Source organism: Aphelocoma coerulescens, chromosome 19 (assembly GCF_041296385.1).
Source record: "Aphelocoma coerulescens isolate FSJ_1873_10779 chromosome 19, UR_Acoe_1.0, whole genome shotgun sequence".
Lineage (NCBI taxonomy): Eukaryota > Metazoa > Chordata > Aves > Passeriformes > Corvidae > Aphelocoma > Aphelocoma coerulescens.
Genome location: NC_091032.1, coordinates 3,280,351 through 3,294,400, shown reverse-complemented (window position 1 = coordinate 3,294,400; position 14,050 = coordinate 3,280,351). Strand labels below are relative to the sequence as shown.

General features: G+C 56.2%; 2 protein-coding genes and 1 non-coding gene across 3 annotated transcripts; 2 read left to right on the top strand and 1 right to left on the bottom strand.

Annotated features, from left to right (window-relative positions):
• Positions 1–5,681: 5,681 nt before the first annotated feature.
• On the bottom strand, positions 5,682–8,093 carry DNAJC30 (DnaJ heat shock protein family (Hsp40) member C30). Its single transcript, XM_069033115.1, has one exon. It carries the CDS (start codon positions 8,088–8,090, stop codon positions 7,464–7,466), a length of 627 nt encoding a protein of 208 aa, XP_068889216.1. The 5' UTR covers positions 8,091–8,093; the 3' UTR covers positions 5,682–7,463.
• Positions 8,094–8,224: 131 nt separating this feature from the next.
• On the top strand, positions 8,225–13,980 carry BUD23 (BUD23 rRNA methyltransferase and ribosome maturation factor). Its single transcript, XM_069033114.1, has 12 exons — positions 8,225–8,328; positions 8,422–8,459; positions 8,752–8,847; positions 9,049–9,131; positions 9,222–9,318; positions 10,367–10,463; positions 10,850–10,900; positions 11,425–11,510; positions 11,726–11,771; positions 12,316–12,374; positions 13,399–13,488; positions 13,604–13,980. The coding sequence occupies exons 1-12, from the start codon at positions 8,281–8,283 to the stop codon at positions 13,656–13,658; spliced, it is 846 nt and encodes a 281-aa protein (XP_068889215.1). The 5' UTR covers positions 8,225–8,280; the 3' UTR covers positions 13,659–13,980.
• LOC138120799 (small Cajal body-specific RNA 20) lies at positions 12,821–12,956 on the top strand. The gene has a single exon (XR_011155971.1). It is a non-coding gene; the product is annotated as a small Cajal body-specific RNA 20 (non-coding RNA).
• Positions 13,981–14,050: the final 70 nt, after the last annotated feature.

The following is a 14,050-nucleotide window of genomic DNA, read 5'->3' as shown; positions in this document are numbered from 1 at the left end:
CATGGAGGGTTATACCCTGTGGCCAGCTGGGCTTGCTCGTGGCTTGGCAGCCACTGGTCACATCAGCCTGCACTTGTGTCCACCTTTCTCACAACCTCAGAGGCCATTGTGCCCTTTGTCATTCCTTATCCACCTCCCCCATTTCACCAGCCCTCACTGGAAAAAGTGACAGGATGCCTGAGCTCTCACCTGTTTTATCCCAGGCTCTTCTGTTCCTTCCCTTAGTATCACACAATGGATGGTAAGTCCAGGGGGTGGTGTTCCTCATCCCCCAGGGGACAGCCTGGTTCCTCCAGATGCAGCCTCCTGGGCACCCCTGGGAATCCTGGGGCGCTTATTCCCTGCTGTGGCATATCCATTGTGCTGGTTTTAGCTTTTGGGTTGGTATCAGACTCTTCTTGTGCTCTCAGACCCTGTGTAATTCTTTTCCTCTTTGCCAGTTGCCTGCCAAACTTGCATCTTGTCACTGGTATGTAGACTGGAAATCATACCAAGCAGCAAAAAGCCCTGGCTCAGGCTACAAAACACCCCAAAATACAGGTCATTAGCTTGCACTGTCTGATCATCCTCCCCCACTGAGGCTACCTGGCCTTATGCCAAACTTCAGCCCTCATTTATGGCCAATATTCCAGTATTACTAGTTAAAGCAGGTTTAAAACCAGGATAAATAGGGGACCAGCCACTGTGACTTTATTGGCATGTGAGGAGATGGTAGTCACTGGAATATCTGGAGTTTCATAAAGCACCTACTGCTTTCCTAAGTCCCACTTTGGGCTCAGCCTGTCAACAAAGGGCCTGATTGCCAGTCAGGCTCTGTGCTCATCATGTGTGTTGGAGTCCACAGCCAGGCACCTGCCGGGGCTGAGCCCCAGCCAGAGGCAACACTGGTGGGCTGTCACTGCCCTGCCACAGGGGACCAGGCACAGCACTGAGGCATGGGACAGTGCACGAGGAGCCAAGCTGTGTTGATTTGGCATGGCCTGGTTTTTTGGTAGTGGGGGAGGGCCACAGAAGTGGCTTCTGTGAGAAGCTGCTAGAAGCTTCCACCATGTCCAACAGAGCCAATCTCTGATGGCTCCGAAGATGGACATGCTGCTGGCCCCATTAGAGAGGCTGGTAACGCCTCTGTGATGACACATTTGAGAAGAAAACCAAAACAGCACAAGTGCAGTTTATTCCAGGGGTGGCGAGGCGCCGCCGCCGGGGCCTTCCCAGCGCAGAGCGAGGCGCTGCGGCCGCTGCCATCTCGGTGCGGCCCACAGCAAGCCTGGCCTGCCTGGTCGCCCCTGGCCAGCCACGCTGCGGGCACAAGGCCAGGGCTGGCGGTGGCGGCTTCTCCTTCCCGGCGCCCGCACGAGGAGAGGCGTTAAACAGCCCCAGCGCTGCGGCCGCCGCCAGTGCCCGCGCAGGGGCAGCGGGGCTGCCTGGCCAGCAGCGAAAACGTGCCGAGAGATTCTCCCACACGGAACCCAGACGAAATCAACCACTCGGCGCTGCGGGATGGTGTAAGAATCTTTGAATTGGTGGAACTTGTTGGCAATAGTACCCAGGAGCAGCAGTTTTTCTTCTAGTCAGAGAAGAGGAGGAAGTGAGAACGTGTGAGGGAAAACAACATGGCAGCACCAAGGTCAAGGGGAAGGAGGTGCTCCAAGTGCTGGAGCTGAGATTCCTCTGCAGGCCGTGGTGAGGACTGTGGTAAAGTAGACTGTCCCCCTGCAGCCCATGAGGTCCACAGGGGATGTAGAGATCCACTCGCAGCCCTTGAGAGAAGTACTGATGCTGGAGCGGGTGGATGCGGGAGAAAGCTGTGATCCAGTGGGAGACCTGAATGGAGAGAGAGGGCCATTGCTTCCAAACTAGAGCAGCCTATCCTTAAAAGACTGCACCCCGTGGACAAGTGACCCACACCGCAGCAGTCTCGGAAAGACTGCCCGTGGGAGGGACCACATTGCAGCAATATTGGCAGGATTGCTGCTCGTGAGATTGGAGCCACGCTGGAGAAGTTCACGGACAGCTGTCTCCTGTGGGAGGGACCCCACGGCACAGCAGAGGAAGAACTCTTCTCCCTGAGTGAACAGAAGATCTCGAGTGACGAACTGACCAAAATCCCCATGCCCTGTCTCCTGGCACCTCGGTGGGTAAGAGGGAGGGGCTGGGGGGAAGGTATTTTAAAGGCTTATTTTACTTCTCATTATCCTCCTCTGACTCTATTAATAATAAATTTACTTTATACCTTTAAATTTTAACCTGTTTTGCCCTTAGAGTGTTTTCTCCCAGTCCTCATCTCAACTCATGAGCCCTTTGTTAATTTTTTCCCCTCTCCTCTGCTCAGCTGAGAACAAGAGCAAGCACGCGAACCATTTTCATGAGTACTTGGCATTTGGCCGGTGTCAAACCACGACACAAGCCACCCAAAAACTAGCCAGGCCCCACCAGTGTGTCTCCCCAGGCAGTGCCTGTCTTGCATGGCTCCCCAAGGCTGGGCAGCCCCAGGCTGTGTGGGTCTGTCACCAGCTCCAGGACAAACTTCCCTGTCCTGCAGGTACTGAGTCACCCCAGTGGCCCCTTGAGTGTGGACTCTCAGGGTGAGCAGCTACCTCTGCGGCCTGGGGAAGGTGAGTGTGTCCTACAAGAGTTGCAGCACCAAAAGTGACAGTCTAAGCACCAAGGTAAGCTGTGCTGCCATGGTCTGCCTGTCGGACCATAGGAGCCCTGCAGCACCCAAGGCACCCGGCCTGTTCAGGAAGCACTGGGCATGCCCTGGCCACCCCATGGTCCTGCTGGGCTGACCAACACCCCACTTTAGGGTGGGAAACCTTGGGGTCCTTTGGGAAGCTGCCAAGCCAGGTGAGCCCCTGCCCTGGGGCGGTTCCTCTCATCCTGCAGCTGGTCCTGTCCAGTTTGGAGCACATACTAGCTGGCCCTAGGACACCCCAATTGTAGCGATCCTGGCAGGGGTTGTCTGTGCACCCTGGTGCACCCCATATGCGTGGAGACTGAGGGGTATCTGTCTGCCCACTGCCACCAGCAGCTCCAGGCCCTTATAGGCCAGCTGGGACTGGGGACAAGGTTCTGCACAGCACAGGCAGGGATGCTGGCTCACAGGAAGAAGCTGACAGCAGTCAGGGTGACTCCTTCTGCCCTTCCTGCCTGCACAGTGGCTCTCCCTGCCTGTCCCTGCCCTGCAGAATGGAGTCAAGGAGGCTAAAGGTGCTCCTGCTCACTCTGGGGAGGAGGAGGGGTTGCCACTGGGTATGCACCTGCATTCACATCTGCTGGAGCAGGCAGCAGCCTGGGCCCAGCCCAGCCCCTCTGCCAGCTGGTGTACAGCCAAACCTGGGCAGGGAGCTGGGGGTGCCCCCTCATCACTGGCTCTGTGAAGGCCAGGCTGGATAAGGAGCAGCTCCCAGTCCAGAAAGGCCGGAACAGCTGGGAGAAGAGGGGTGCCCCCCACCTCCCCGGGAAATCCCCTGAGCCACAACCCCCAGGCAGTGGGGTGCAAAAGGGGTACAGACCTGAACTGGGGCCAGCCAGGAAGGGGCTGCCAGTGTGCCCCAGCTGGGGCCCCCAGAGCAGGCACTGGGACTGTTGAGGGAAGTCTATTAACAATTAACTCTATTAACCAAGGAGTGGCCAAAGGGGATGCTGCTGAAGGGAGGGGGAGCTGCCCCCCATCCTCGGGTGCTGCCAGCTGTAGCTGCCCTTACCTGGGAGGACAGAACCACCATCAGCAGGACTGGGGTGCAGAGTTCTGCCCACACAGGTGAGGGCTGCGGCTGTCCCAGGGGCTGTCCCTTCACCCCCATCCCTGCCAGACCAGCCCCTTTTGGGGGGTGGAGGCTGATGGCCACCCCTTACTGCTGGACTCTGCTCCCCCAGCCTGCAGCTCCCTGTTCCTGCCCCTCATGTCCCCAGCCCAGCTGGCACAGTCAAAGATCTGCCGACAGACAGGTTTAACCCCTTCCTTTCCAAAGAGGAGGCCAGCTACTCCAGGAGGAGGCCCTGATGAGGCACTGAGACCCCACACTTCCAGGCTGCAGCACCCACCAGCTGAGGGGAGCAGCTCAGCACCCCAAACCTGCAGTTATGGGGACATCAGCCCAGAAGAAGGGGTGGGGAGTGGGGTCTGCACTGAGCTTGCAAAGCCTCAGCACCAGGGCCATCAGGCTTCATCCAGCTTGCCTAAGTTTCTGCGGAGCCTTAGATTTCCTTAGTTTGTCACAGCATCAAATTACCAAGTGGCTGTTAGCTCAGATTTTGGTGCTTCCCTTTGATGTCTGTTGTCAGTGATTCAAGGGTGGGAATAAGCAACACCAAAAAACCCAGAATAATCCCTGGGGTGAAGGTGCAGGGTAGAGCAGTCCAGGCCTGGATGGGTTGGCATGGAGTGATGGCTGAGGCCCCACCAGCAACTCACCCTCAGACAGTTCCTTTTGGGGACACAGAGCGGGCAAAACCTGATGCCCGGGTAAGAGAGTGAATCCATATGTATCCAATATTGTATCTAATATGGATACAATACATCACCTGCAGGCAGGTGAAATGTGGAGCCATAGAGCGAGGAAGTGAGGGGTAGGGTGTGCTAGAATATGTGTAAAAATGGTCCCAGTGGGCTTGAGATTGAGGAGGAAGAAATCCCTATTGTGAACATCACACTCCTCCCAGCAAAAGCCTCAGGATGCTCATGGTGACATCTCCAGCTGAAACTGCCACCTCACCTCCCCTCCAAGGGCACGGGTCCGGAGGGGCTGTGGACAGCTGCTACTGCAGTCTGTTACTGAGATCTGTGTTGTAGGGACTGGATACATCCTCAAAGGAGGAAAAGGACTTGGGAGTATAAGCTGCTCCCTGCTATGACCCCTGCCAGTGGCTGCCTTGCCGCAGCTGCAGGAAGGTGGGCTCCTGTTCTCACAGGAACAACCCTCTGTGTGTCAGTATCCCCAAGGATGCATCCTGGTTCCCAAGATGTAATACAGTCAAGGCCACAGGGAATTACTGAGCTGCACGCACTGCTGATCTTCCAACCTTGTACAGCTCACAGCCCCTGCCACCTCACACTCCTGTCACCATCAGCCCCTGGCATCTACACAGGCTGTGCTCACCTGGCTAAAGGAAAGCAACATGAAACCCAGTTGCTCCTGGCACTTCTCCATCAGGAAACAACTGGGGAACAAAAAGAATGCAATGGCACTGTTGACACAAGGAGAAAAAGAGGCAGAACAGTGGTATGCTGAGAGCTGGCAGGCATTTGGACCAGCTCCAGCCTTTCTACCCAAGCTCCTGAAATCTTTCCCAGAGCAAAGGAGCAGTCAGACCTGACTAAGGCAAAGGTGACATTGGAGAGTTTTAGGGCACCCTCCTCTGACGAGGCAGTAGGCGAGTGCAGAGCACAGGGGATGTTACCAGTGCACAGCCACCCCGGGGTGTCAGGCAAGCACAGAACAGGACCTCCAGCAGTAGCAGGGAAGGCCATGGTGGTCCAGAGAGGCCACCCTGCCCTGCTGACTGCAGGCTGCATGCCCACCCTTCCCAGCAGGGGAGACAGAACCTCCCTCCCCACCCTCTTCTTCACTGGCTGGAGTCAGGATGTGAAACACCTGCCTGTCCCTGTTTTCCAGCAAGTGCAAGGAATATTTACCACCCAGGCCCACCAAAAGAAAGATGTGTCATTTTGTCACCAATTTATGGCTGGATGTCTTTAATCTTCAAGATACATCATGGAGACTTGAAAATGAAGAACGAGTAGCAGGAACTGCCCAAACCACCTGTTTGGGTAGGAGCTAGAGAAATGCTCCCTAGTGCCCACTGCTTCCCACAGACATCGCTAGCTTTTCCAGCCTGGAAAGTAATGTTTCCTGCCAAATTCTGCCAAAAAAAAGCTACCTCTGATCTTTCGAGTGATTTTGTTTACAGAATGAAGATAAGCATGAAAAATGCATCAGCAAGTGCCAGAGCCACAGAGACTTTCCCTCTGTAGCCAGTGAACACAGGGCTCCTGCTTCTCCCATGATGACATTTCGGTGCTGTATTCCCAGGTAAAGGGATAGACTGGCATCCAGCAAGGATGCTGGAAAGCTCTCTGCCCATGGGCTGAATTTACTCCAAGCATGCAGCAGCTTCTAGCGTGCAGCTGGAAGTGGCACAAGGCTTTTGAGAGCAAGCAGAGAGCAATCCTGCACAACCAGCAGAAACAGTGGTCCCTGCCATGCCACTGCCTCAGGCTCCCACCAGGATCACAGAACTCTGCAGTGGAAAACACAGGGCTTTCACTTTTAACATTCTTGTGCTGGGACAAAACACAACCCAGGGTCTGGGTCACGAGGTAACAAGGGCTGGGCTCCTGCTCACCCCCCTGACAGCAAACCCAGGGATGCACAGTCTTTGGCACTCTCAGGCCACTGCCATGAAGCTTCTCTCCCTCTAGGTAGCAGTGACATAGCACAGGTGAACCTTCACCCACGGAGAGAGAAAAGTTTCTGAGAAACACAATCTTTAGTTCTTAAAACATTTCAGTATTAAAACAGGCAAATAAACTTGTGCAAATGATGCTCAGATACATGTAAAACACAGGAAATAGTACTCGGTGCTCACAGGTGCATCATGGCCAAAAGCCTTGGAGGCAGGGACTTGTGTAAAGTTTCTGGCAGGCCCTAGACAGGACAAAGGACTTCAGACACCAAAGTGTTTTGCCTGCACCTCCAGGCAATGTCACACACTGATCAGGACATGAGGCACCATGGACTTGGGTTTCATTTTTCAAGTCTGAATCTAAGACTTCTATACCCGCCACCCTGAGCAGGGTGATGCAGTTTGGACATCAAAAACTCTCTAGAGATGTATTACCAGCAGGTGTGATAGCACAGAGGTGGCAAGTCTGGATCAGCAGAAACTAGAGCCACACCTGAGCATGAATGAGCATAGCCCTGAACACACACAGCACACACCACCTCTGACAGCCTTTAATCTCAGCTGCGGCTCACAAGAGGCACCTGGGGCTGTGCCAAAAGAGGGGACACATCCCAGTCCAGAGTCCAGGAACCATGTTTACTTGTCAGGCATTGTGTCTGCAAGTGGTATTGCTGAGGGGACACATCAGAACCTGCAGAGTTCCTGCACCCCTTCTGCAAGGTCATGCTGGTGGCACAGTACAGCCTAGCCTAGCCTGTGGACCAGAGTGCACAGAGGGTATCCAGAGGTCACATCCTGTGCCAGCCAGGGGCACTCTGTGTCTGAAGGTCATGCTGGCAGAGGGGCCAGGTCACAGCCTATGGAGCCTGCTGGTCATACACCATCCCTGAAGGTCACACCGGCAGAGTGAAATGTCACAGCCTGAGCAGCAGATACAGGGTGTCTGCTAACAGCGTGTGCAGGGCACACTCCCAGCCCGCTGCCAAGCTCCCTGGTGACACTGTGGAGCTGGGTGGGCGCTCCGGGGGCTGCCCAACCCCGCCGCGGCCCCGCTGTCACTTGAGGCCGTAGAGGATGGCAACACTCAGGAACAAGAGGAGCCCGATCGAGAGATCGGAGAGGGCCCTAAGGCGTCCCTGTGCCGCGGCCTCCTCCCGCCGGAGGCGCAGCTGCTCCCGCCGCGCCCGCAGCAGCTGCTCCCGCTGCAGCTGCTCCCCGTAGTGCGCGCGGTAGAAGGCGTCGAAGTCGAAGGGTGGCGGGACGGGCCCCGGGCGGGCAGCGGGGGCGCGGCGCGGCGGCGGGGCAGCGGCGGGAGGGCGGCCCGAGGGCCGGGGTGCGTCGCGCAGCTCCTCGGCGCTCAGGAGCCCGCGGTCGTACTTGCGGCGCAGAGCGGCGCTGCCCAGCACCCGGTAAGCCTCGCTGACGGCGGCGAAGCGCGCGGCCGCGGCCGCACTGCCGGCGTTGCGGTCGGGGTGGTACCGGAACGACTGCTCGTAGTACGCCGTCTTGATCTGCGCCGCCGTCGCCGTGGACGGGACACCCAGCACCTCGTAGAGATCGCGGCGCGGCCGCGGGGCTCCAGCACCGCCCGTCTGCGCGGCCCGGGACGGTGGCGGGGCGCAGCCGGGCCGCGGGGCCGCGGGGAGGAGCCGCCGCAGCCGCCCGAGTGCCGCCAGCTCCATCGGGGCCTCAGCGCCCGGCCGGCGCCATGCTGTACGCCGCGGCGCGGAGCAGCGGCGCCGGGCAGCGGCGGGAGCGGCGGCGCAGACAAGGAACGTCTGCAGATGCGGGCCTGACCGGGCGGCGACCTTAGGCGGAGGCGCGGTCGCCGAGCAGTGACGTTAGGAAGCCGCGTGAGGTGGTGGCGTCAGGATGGCGGGCAGCGGCCGCCGGCCCGAGCACCGCGGGCCTCCCGAGCTGGTGAGCGGGGGGATGGAGGGGAACCAGGCTTTTCTGGGGTGGCCCCTCCTTGAGGTCCTGGGCCTCACCACCCCCTCTGCTCTCTCGTTACAGTTCTATGATGAGGCTGAGGCGCGGAAGTATACACAGAAGTACGGCGGGACCAGCGCTGCGGAACTGCAGGGCCGAGCGCGGCCTGTAGTGGGACGGGGAGGGGTCTCGTCATGGGGCGGGCATTGGGGGGACCCACCGGGGGTGGGGGCGGTCTGTCCTGGATCCTGGTGGGAGTAGCGGGGGCCCTGCCGCGAGGCCTGGGCGGTCCGGCCCCGACATGTGGCAGCGGCGGGGAGTGGAGAGGGTTAGATGCTGGCGTGAGGCGGTGTGGGTTCAGATCTAGCAGTGTGGGGGTGTCCGCCCATCGCCCACGCTCTGCCTGTGCCTCAGCTCCCGGGTGGTGGAGATCCAGTCGCAGATGTCGGAGCGCGCTGTGGAGCTGCTGGGGCTGCCCGAGGACCGTCCGTGCCTCCTCCTGGACGTGGGGTGAGAGGGGCTTTGCCCGGTTCCATGGCACATGGAGCATCTGGGGCTGGAGGGATGCACAGGGCAAGGGGGCAGCCAGGTCCCACAGCGCCAGTGTCCTTGAAGAAGAGGGACAGGCTGCTGTAACGTTGGTTGTGTCTGGCCAGCAGCAGCCTCAGACCAGCCCCATGATCCCAGCACTTTCCCCCTTCCTCCCTCCAGCTGCGGCTCAGGGCTGAGCGGGGATTACATCTCTGAGGAGGGTCACTACTGGATTGGCATGGACATCAGCCCTGCTATGCTGGGTGAGCACAACCTCCCCTGAGACCCCCACATCGCCTCAGAGGCCCCAAAGGTGGGAGTTGTTTGCCTGAGATGTGTTCTGTTCTGTGCAGATGTGGCTGTGGAGAGGGAGGTGGAAGGAGACCTTCTCCTTGCAGATGTGGGTCATGGCATTCCCTTCAGGCCTGGCACATTTGATGGGTGTATCAGGTGAGTCTGTGCATTTAACTGAGCTTTCCTGATTCCCTGCAGAACTGCACAGTACACATGGTGCACATCTGGTAAATCACAGGTGAGAAGGAACTGGCCGTGTCAGCCACTCTCTTTGCTCTGTTAAACTTGGCTCCATCACTTCAACCTCCAGAATTGTGGATGGTAGAAACAGCTTGTGACAGCTGTTTCCCAAGGGATGTTTGTCCTTTTGTGCTGGTGAGCTAGAAATTTTGTTGAAGAGAAATTGGGAATATTGTCAGGATGGTTGAGACCTGCACCAAGGAGGAGACCAGAGTATGTGGCATTGCTTAGAAAGGTCAATCCCTGGATCAAAGATTTGATGGTTGGTTTTGGGATGAAGGGGACAGAAGGACTTTTCTGCTTAGAGAACAGCTGGGAAGAAGCAGGGACTGTCCACTGCTGAGCCAAAAGCTGTGTTTTAGATTGCTCATTGGGAATACCTGCTTGGCCAGGCAAGGGACACAGCTGAGCTCTTGAATTCTTGCCTAGAACTGTAGTGATTGGACTAGGAATGGGTTCAAGCTGAAAGGGGGAAAATTTAAGTGAGATACACAGAAGAAATTCTTCCCTGTGAGGGTGGTGAGACCCTGGCACAGGTTGCCCAGCGCAGCTGCGGCTGCCTCATTCCTGGAAGTGTCCAAGGCTAGGCTGGACAGGGCTTGGAGCAAACTGCTCTAGTGGGAGGTGTTCCTGCCCATGGCAGGGGGTGGAACAAGCTGAGCTTTAAGGTCCCTTCCAACCCAAACCATTCTGTCATTCTATGATTTGAGCACTTAGACTAAAGGGGATGCCTGGTGGTGCTTTTGTCCTTTAACTTATGCACCTCGTTGAGTTTTGGCATAGTGCGTCTCCAGAGGAGTTTGTGTAACTGCAAAACAGAAGGCAAAGCTACACAGAGGAAATGAAATAATTTCTCTGAGGCCCAGCACATGCTTAGTACTGGAATTCAGCTCAAAGGGAGGTGGCAAGCTCTGTAAAGGAACCAATGACTCAAGTGTCCTGGGGGTCTTATTTTCCTTCTCAGTATTTCTGCAGTGCAGTGGCTCTGTAATGCTGACAAGAAATCACACAGCCCCCCAAAACGCCTCTACAGATTCTTCTCCACTCTTTACACTGCCCTGGTAAGTGCCACCCTCTACCAGCCAGGCCTCTGCTGCTCTTATGTCTTTGCTGGTGCTTTTTAGTAGGATACTTCAAGTTTTAAGTAAATGCTGCTCTGAAGCAGAACTGGCAGGAGCACCCACTTGCCTACCTTCTTGCCTGGTGCTGCTTCTCATCAAGGTTGGACTGGATGGGTCTTGATGGTCTTTTCCAAACTTAACAGTTCCATGATTCTGTGATCCCTGGTGTTCCCTCTGTGCCTCGCTGGCTCTGTGGGCTGAGCAGCTCTCCTGGGAGCCTTGTCCTGGAGGTTTTGGGGAGGAGGGAGCTCGTCTGGGGCTGGGATGGGATGAGCAGAGGGGTTACCTGCACTGAGACAAGGTGTGACCAGGTTTATTTCCTGCAGGCCCGAGGATCCCGAGCTGTGCTGCAGTTGTACCCCGAGAACGCGGAGCAGGTACAGCCCATCAATCAGTCAGGAAGGGGTACAGGAAGAGAAATCATATGCTGTTTGGGGCTCTGAATGCATTGTGTTCTTCCACATCAAGCCTTTGTCCTGACTGCCAGTTGTAAAGCTCTTCAAAAGCCAAATGAAATAACCTGTAAGGAGGATACCCGGTGCAATTTCTGTTGTTTCATAGATTGTCTTGGGCTGAGCCTTAAAGTGGCAGGACACAGTGTCAATCTGGGTTTGAAGACTGGCTGTAGTCATCAGCACTGCACTGTAACTCAGGGCTGGAAAATCCAGCCCAGTATCCCTCTCCTAGAGAGTCTGCTGTGCCAGCTAACCCAGGCTAGACTGAGGAGCAGGGAATTGGTGTCTGGATGGCACTGCAGAACCAGGAAATAGGTGCAGAGCTTAGCAGGAGGAGGACCAGTCCATCTTGGGAATGCCCAGTCAGCTGTGGTCCTCCCAGAGGTCTCTTGGGCTTTCCTGGGGGATGAGTGCTAATTAACTTTTGCACCTGCTGCTTTTCCCAGCTAGAGCTCATCACAGCCCAAGCCATGAGAGCTGGATTTACAGGGGGAATGGTGGTGGATTACCCCAACAGCGCCAAAGCCAAGAAGTGAGTGCTGGATCTCTCTGTGTGTTTGGGGTGAGGCCTGGGTTTAGCAATGATTTTTTTTTTTTTTCCCTGAGCTGTTCTCTCTCCCATTATACAGTCCTGGACAGAGGTTACAGCTTAGATCTGACTCTGTTATAGACCATCTCAGTCTTGCCTGGGGACTGAGATTCACATGCTGAATCCCAGGTTCATGCTCCTTATTCTTGTTCTTTCAGGTTCTTCCTCTGTCTCTTTGTTGGGACATCAGGCACGTTACCAAAGGTGAGAACCTCCATGAGGCAGCAGAGCTGCTGTCCTGGCTGCTGGGTGATATGGAAGAGCTGTGAGCATTGTGAGAGCCAAACAGCTCTGTGAGTGCAGATGTGACTTTATTTATACATTTTCTGCCAGTCACCAAGCCCTGCTCTCACAGAATCACAGACTGGTTTGGGTTGGAAGGGACCTTAAAGCTCAGCTTGTTCCAACCCCCAGCATGGGCAGGGACACCTTCCACTACACTAGGTTGCTCTAAGCCCTGTCTAACCTGGCCTTGAAAACTTTGAGGAATGGGGCAGCTGCAGCTTCTCTGGGCAACCTGTGCCAGGGCCTCACCACCCTCCCAGGGAAGAATTTCTTCCAGTATCCAATCTAACCCTGCCCTTTTTAAAGCCATTCCTCTGGCATCTACTATTTTTACCATGATTTCTGGAAGACCAGTTTGTTCCTGCTCTGGTCCTTCCCCTTGCATTCCTCTTAGTTTTGATGGGCTGACTAATAGCTGTGCCTGGTCCAGAGGAGAAGACAACTTCCCAATTTTGCTTTCCAGGGCCTTGGTACCGAGTGTGCCAGTGAAGAGCTGCACCAGGCAAAGTTCACCAATGAGAGGTATCACATGGGGGTGAGGCTGCAGGTTCTCCCCAACAAGGAGGGGGGGGGCTTTGAGGGCTGGGTTTTACTGGGGACCACAGTGCTGCTGTGGGAGAAGCAAGGGGAGGGGAAGGACAGGGAGGACTCTGAGCAGCCCAGAAGAGAACTGCTTTATCTTCCCAAGGGCCTGGACACAAGGAACAAGACTATTCCAGGGCTTCTCCATGGGGTTGTAGGTGCTTACCCTAGGGCTGCACCTGAGCAGTCAGTCAGGTGGGCTTTCTGCCAGCACTGGGCTCTCCAGCTGGGGCCAGCAGTGTGGGAGAGGGAATGTTTTCAGGGCTCATGATAGAGGCATGGAGGCAGGCTGCTGTGCCTGAGTCCTGGCATTCCCTTTTTCCTCCTGTCCAGGTCTTTGCTCGGCTCTGCTTAGCTGTGGCCTGGGGGGTTTCTATTGCTGGCCAGGTCTCTTCCCATGGCAGTGGTGCAGGCAGGAGCCCCTCTTGCAGCCAATGGGAGAGACAGAGAACAAAAACCAGAGGAAAGTTGTCGTGGCTGCTAGGAGCTTGTGGCTGCCATGTTTTCCTGCCTCTTACATTGCTGTTCTCTGCTTAGTCTAAGGGGTATCTGGTCTTGGAGGGCAGTAGCAGAGCTGGGAACTTTTTAGGAAGCCTGACTTTGTCTGTCTTGTTTGAAGTAGAGCAGACAAGGGGAAGGTGGTTGAGCATGAGCCTATAATCCCCTGAGATCCCAGAGTGCAGCATGCTGCTGGTGTGACACAGGATATGGCATGGGGGTGTGCTGGACTGCTGGAGTTCATAGGTCAGCATCCCTCAGCTCCAAGCCAGGGCTGGAATCAACCTCCTCCAGTGTGTCTGGGGTTTGGCCACATGTCCCAGTGCTAGCTGAGCCTCTTGTCTAGGGGTGGTGGGAGGGAAACCTGCTACTTTTGTGACCCAGTTCTGGGTGACAGTCCTCCAGGGCAGAGAGATGTGTCCCCACACCTAAGTTCCTCTCCAGCTGCTGTCCACTTTCCCCATAGGACACGATTCAGAAATATCAAGGGCAAGTCTGTAAAGAAAAGCCGGGACTGGATCCTGGAGAAGAAGGAGCGTAGAAGACGCCAGGGCAAGTGAGTCCTGCCTCAGAGGCTGGTCTGGCCTGCTGTCACCTGCCACAAACCTGCTCCCTTCCCCTCCCAGCATGACCTGCAGGTGGTGCTGAGCTGTTCCCTGCTTTTCCCCCAGGGAGGTGCGAGCAGATACAAAATACACGGGTCGGAAGCGCCGTCCTCACTTCTGAATTGCTCTGGACACTGCTGGCATGGAAGGTGGCATGTGAGTGCCTCCAGTGAGCCCTCCTGTGGATGGCACCCCATGCCTGGGCACTTGCTGGGACTGGTCATTGTGGCTCTTGAAGGTACAAACTGGCTCAGGTGCTGCCAAACAGCAAAGCTTCCCGTCCTGTTTCCCTGGTGAAGGTGCAGACAGTGCTCTGGCCGCTTGGGTGTCGGCAGTGCCATCCCTTACCTTACCTTCCCCAGTGCAGAGAGCCAGCTGAGCTCCAGGTAAGCCAGGACGTGATATGCAGTTCCTCACTAAAGAGTCAAAGAGTTGGAAGTGTTTGCTCATCTCCTGCGTCCTGCCCTTGGCACTGGGAGTACTGAGGGGGGAATATGGTACCTCATTCCCTGC

Bases quoted from the DNA above. Each gene is read 5' to 3' on its own strand.
- BUD23 (XM_069033114.1), top strand. From the start codon at position 8,281: ATGGCGGGCAGCGGCCGCCGGCCCGAGCACCGCGGGCCTCCCGAGCTG. The intron at 8,460-8,751 runs GTACGGCGGGAC...CCTGTGCCTCAG, and splicing joins GCGCGGAAGTATACACAGAA to CTCCCGGGTGGTGGAGATCC. The intron at 11,511-11,725 runs GTGAGTGCTGGA...TTGTTCTTTCAG, and splicing joins AACAGCGCCAAAGCCAAGAA to GTTCTTCCTCTGTCTCTTTG.
- DNAJC30 (XM_069033115.1), bottom strand. From the start codon at position 8,090: ATGGAGCTGGCGGCACTCGGGCGGCTGCGGCGGCTCCTCCCCGCGGCC.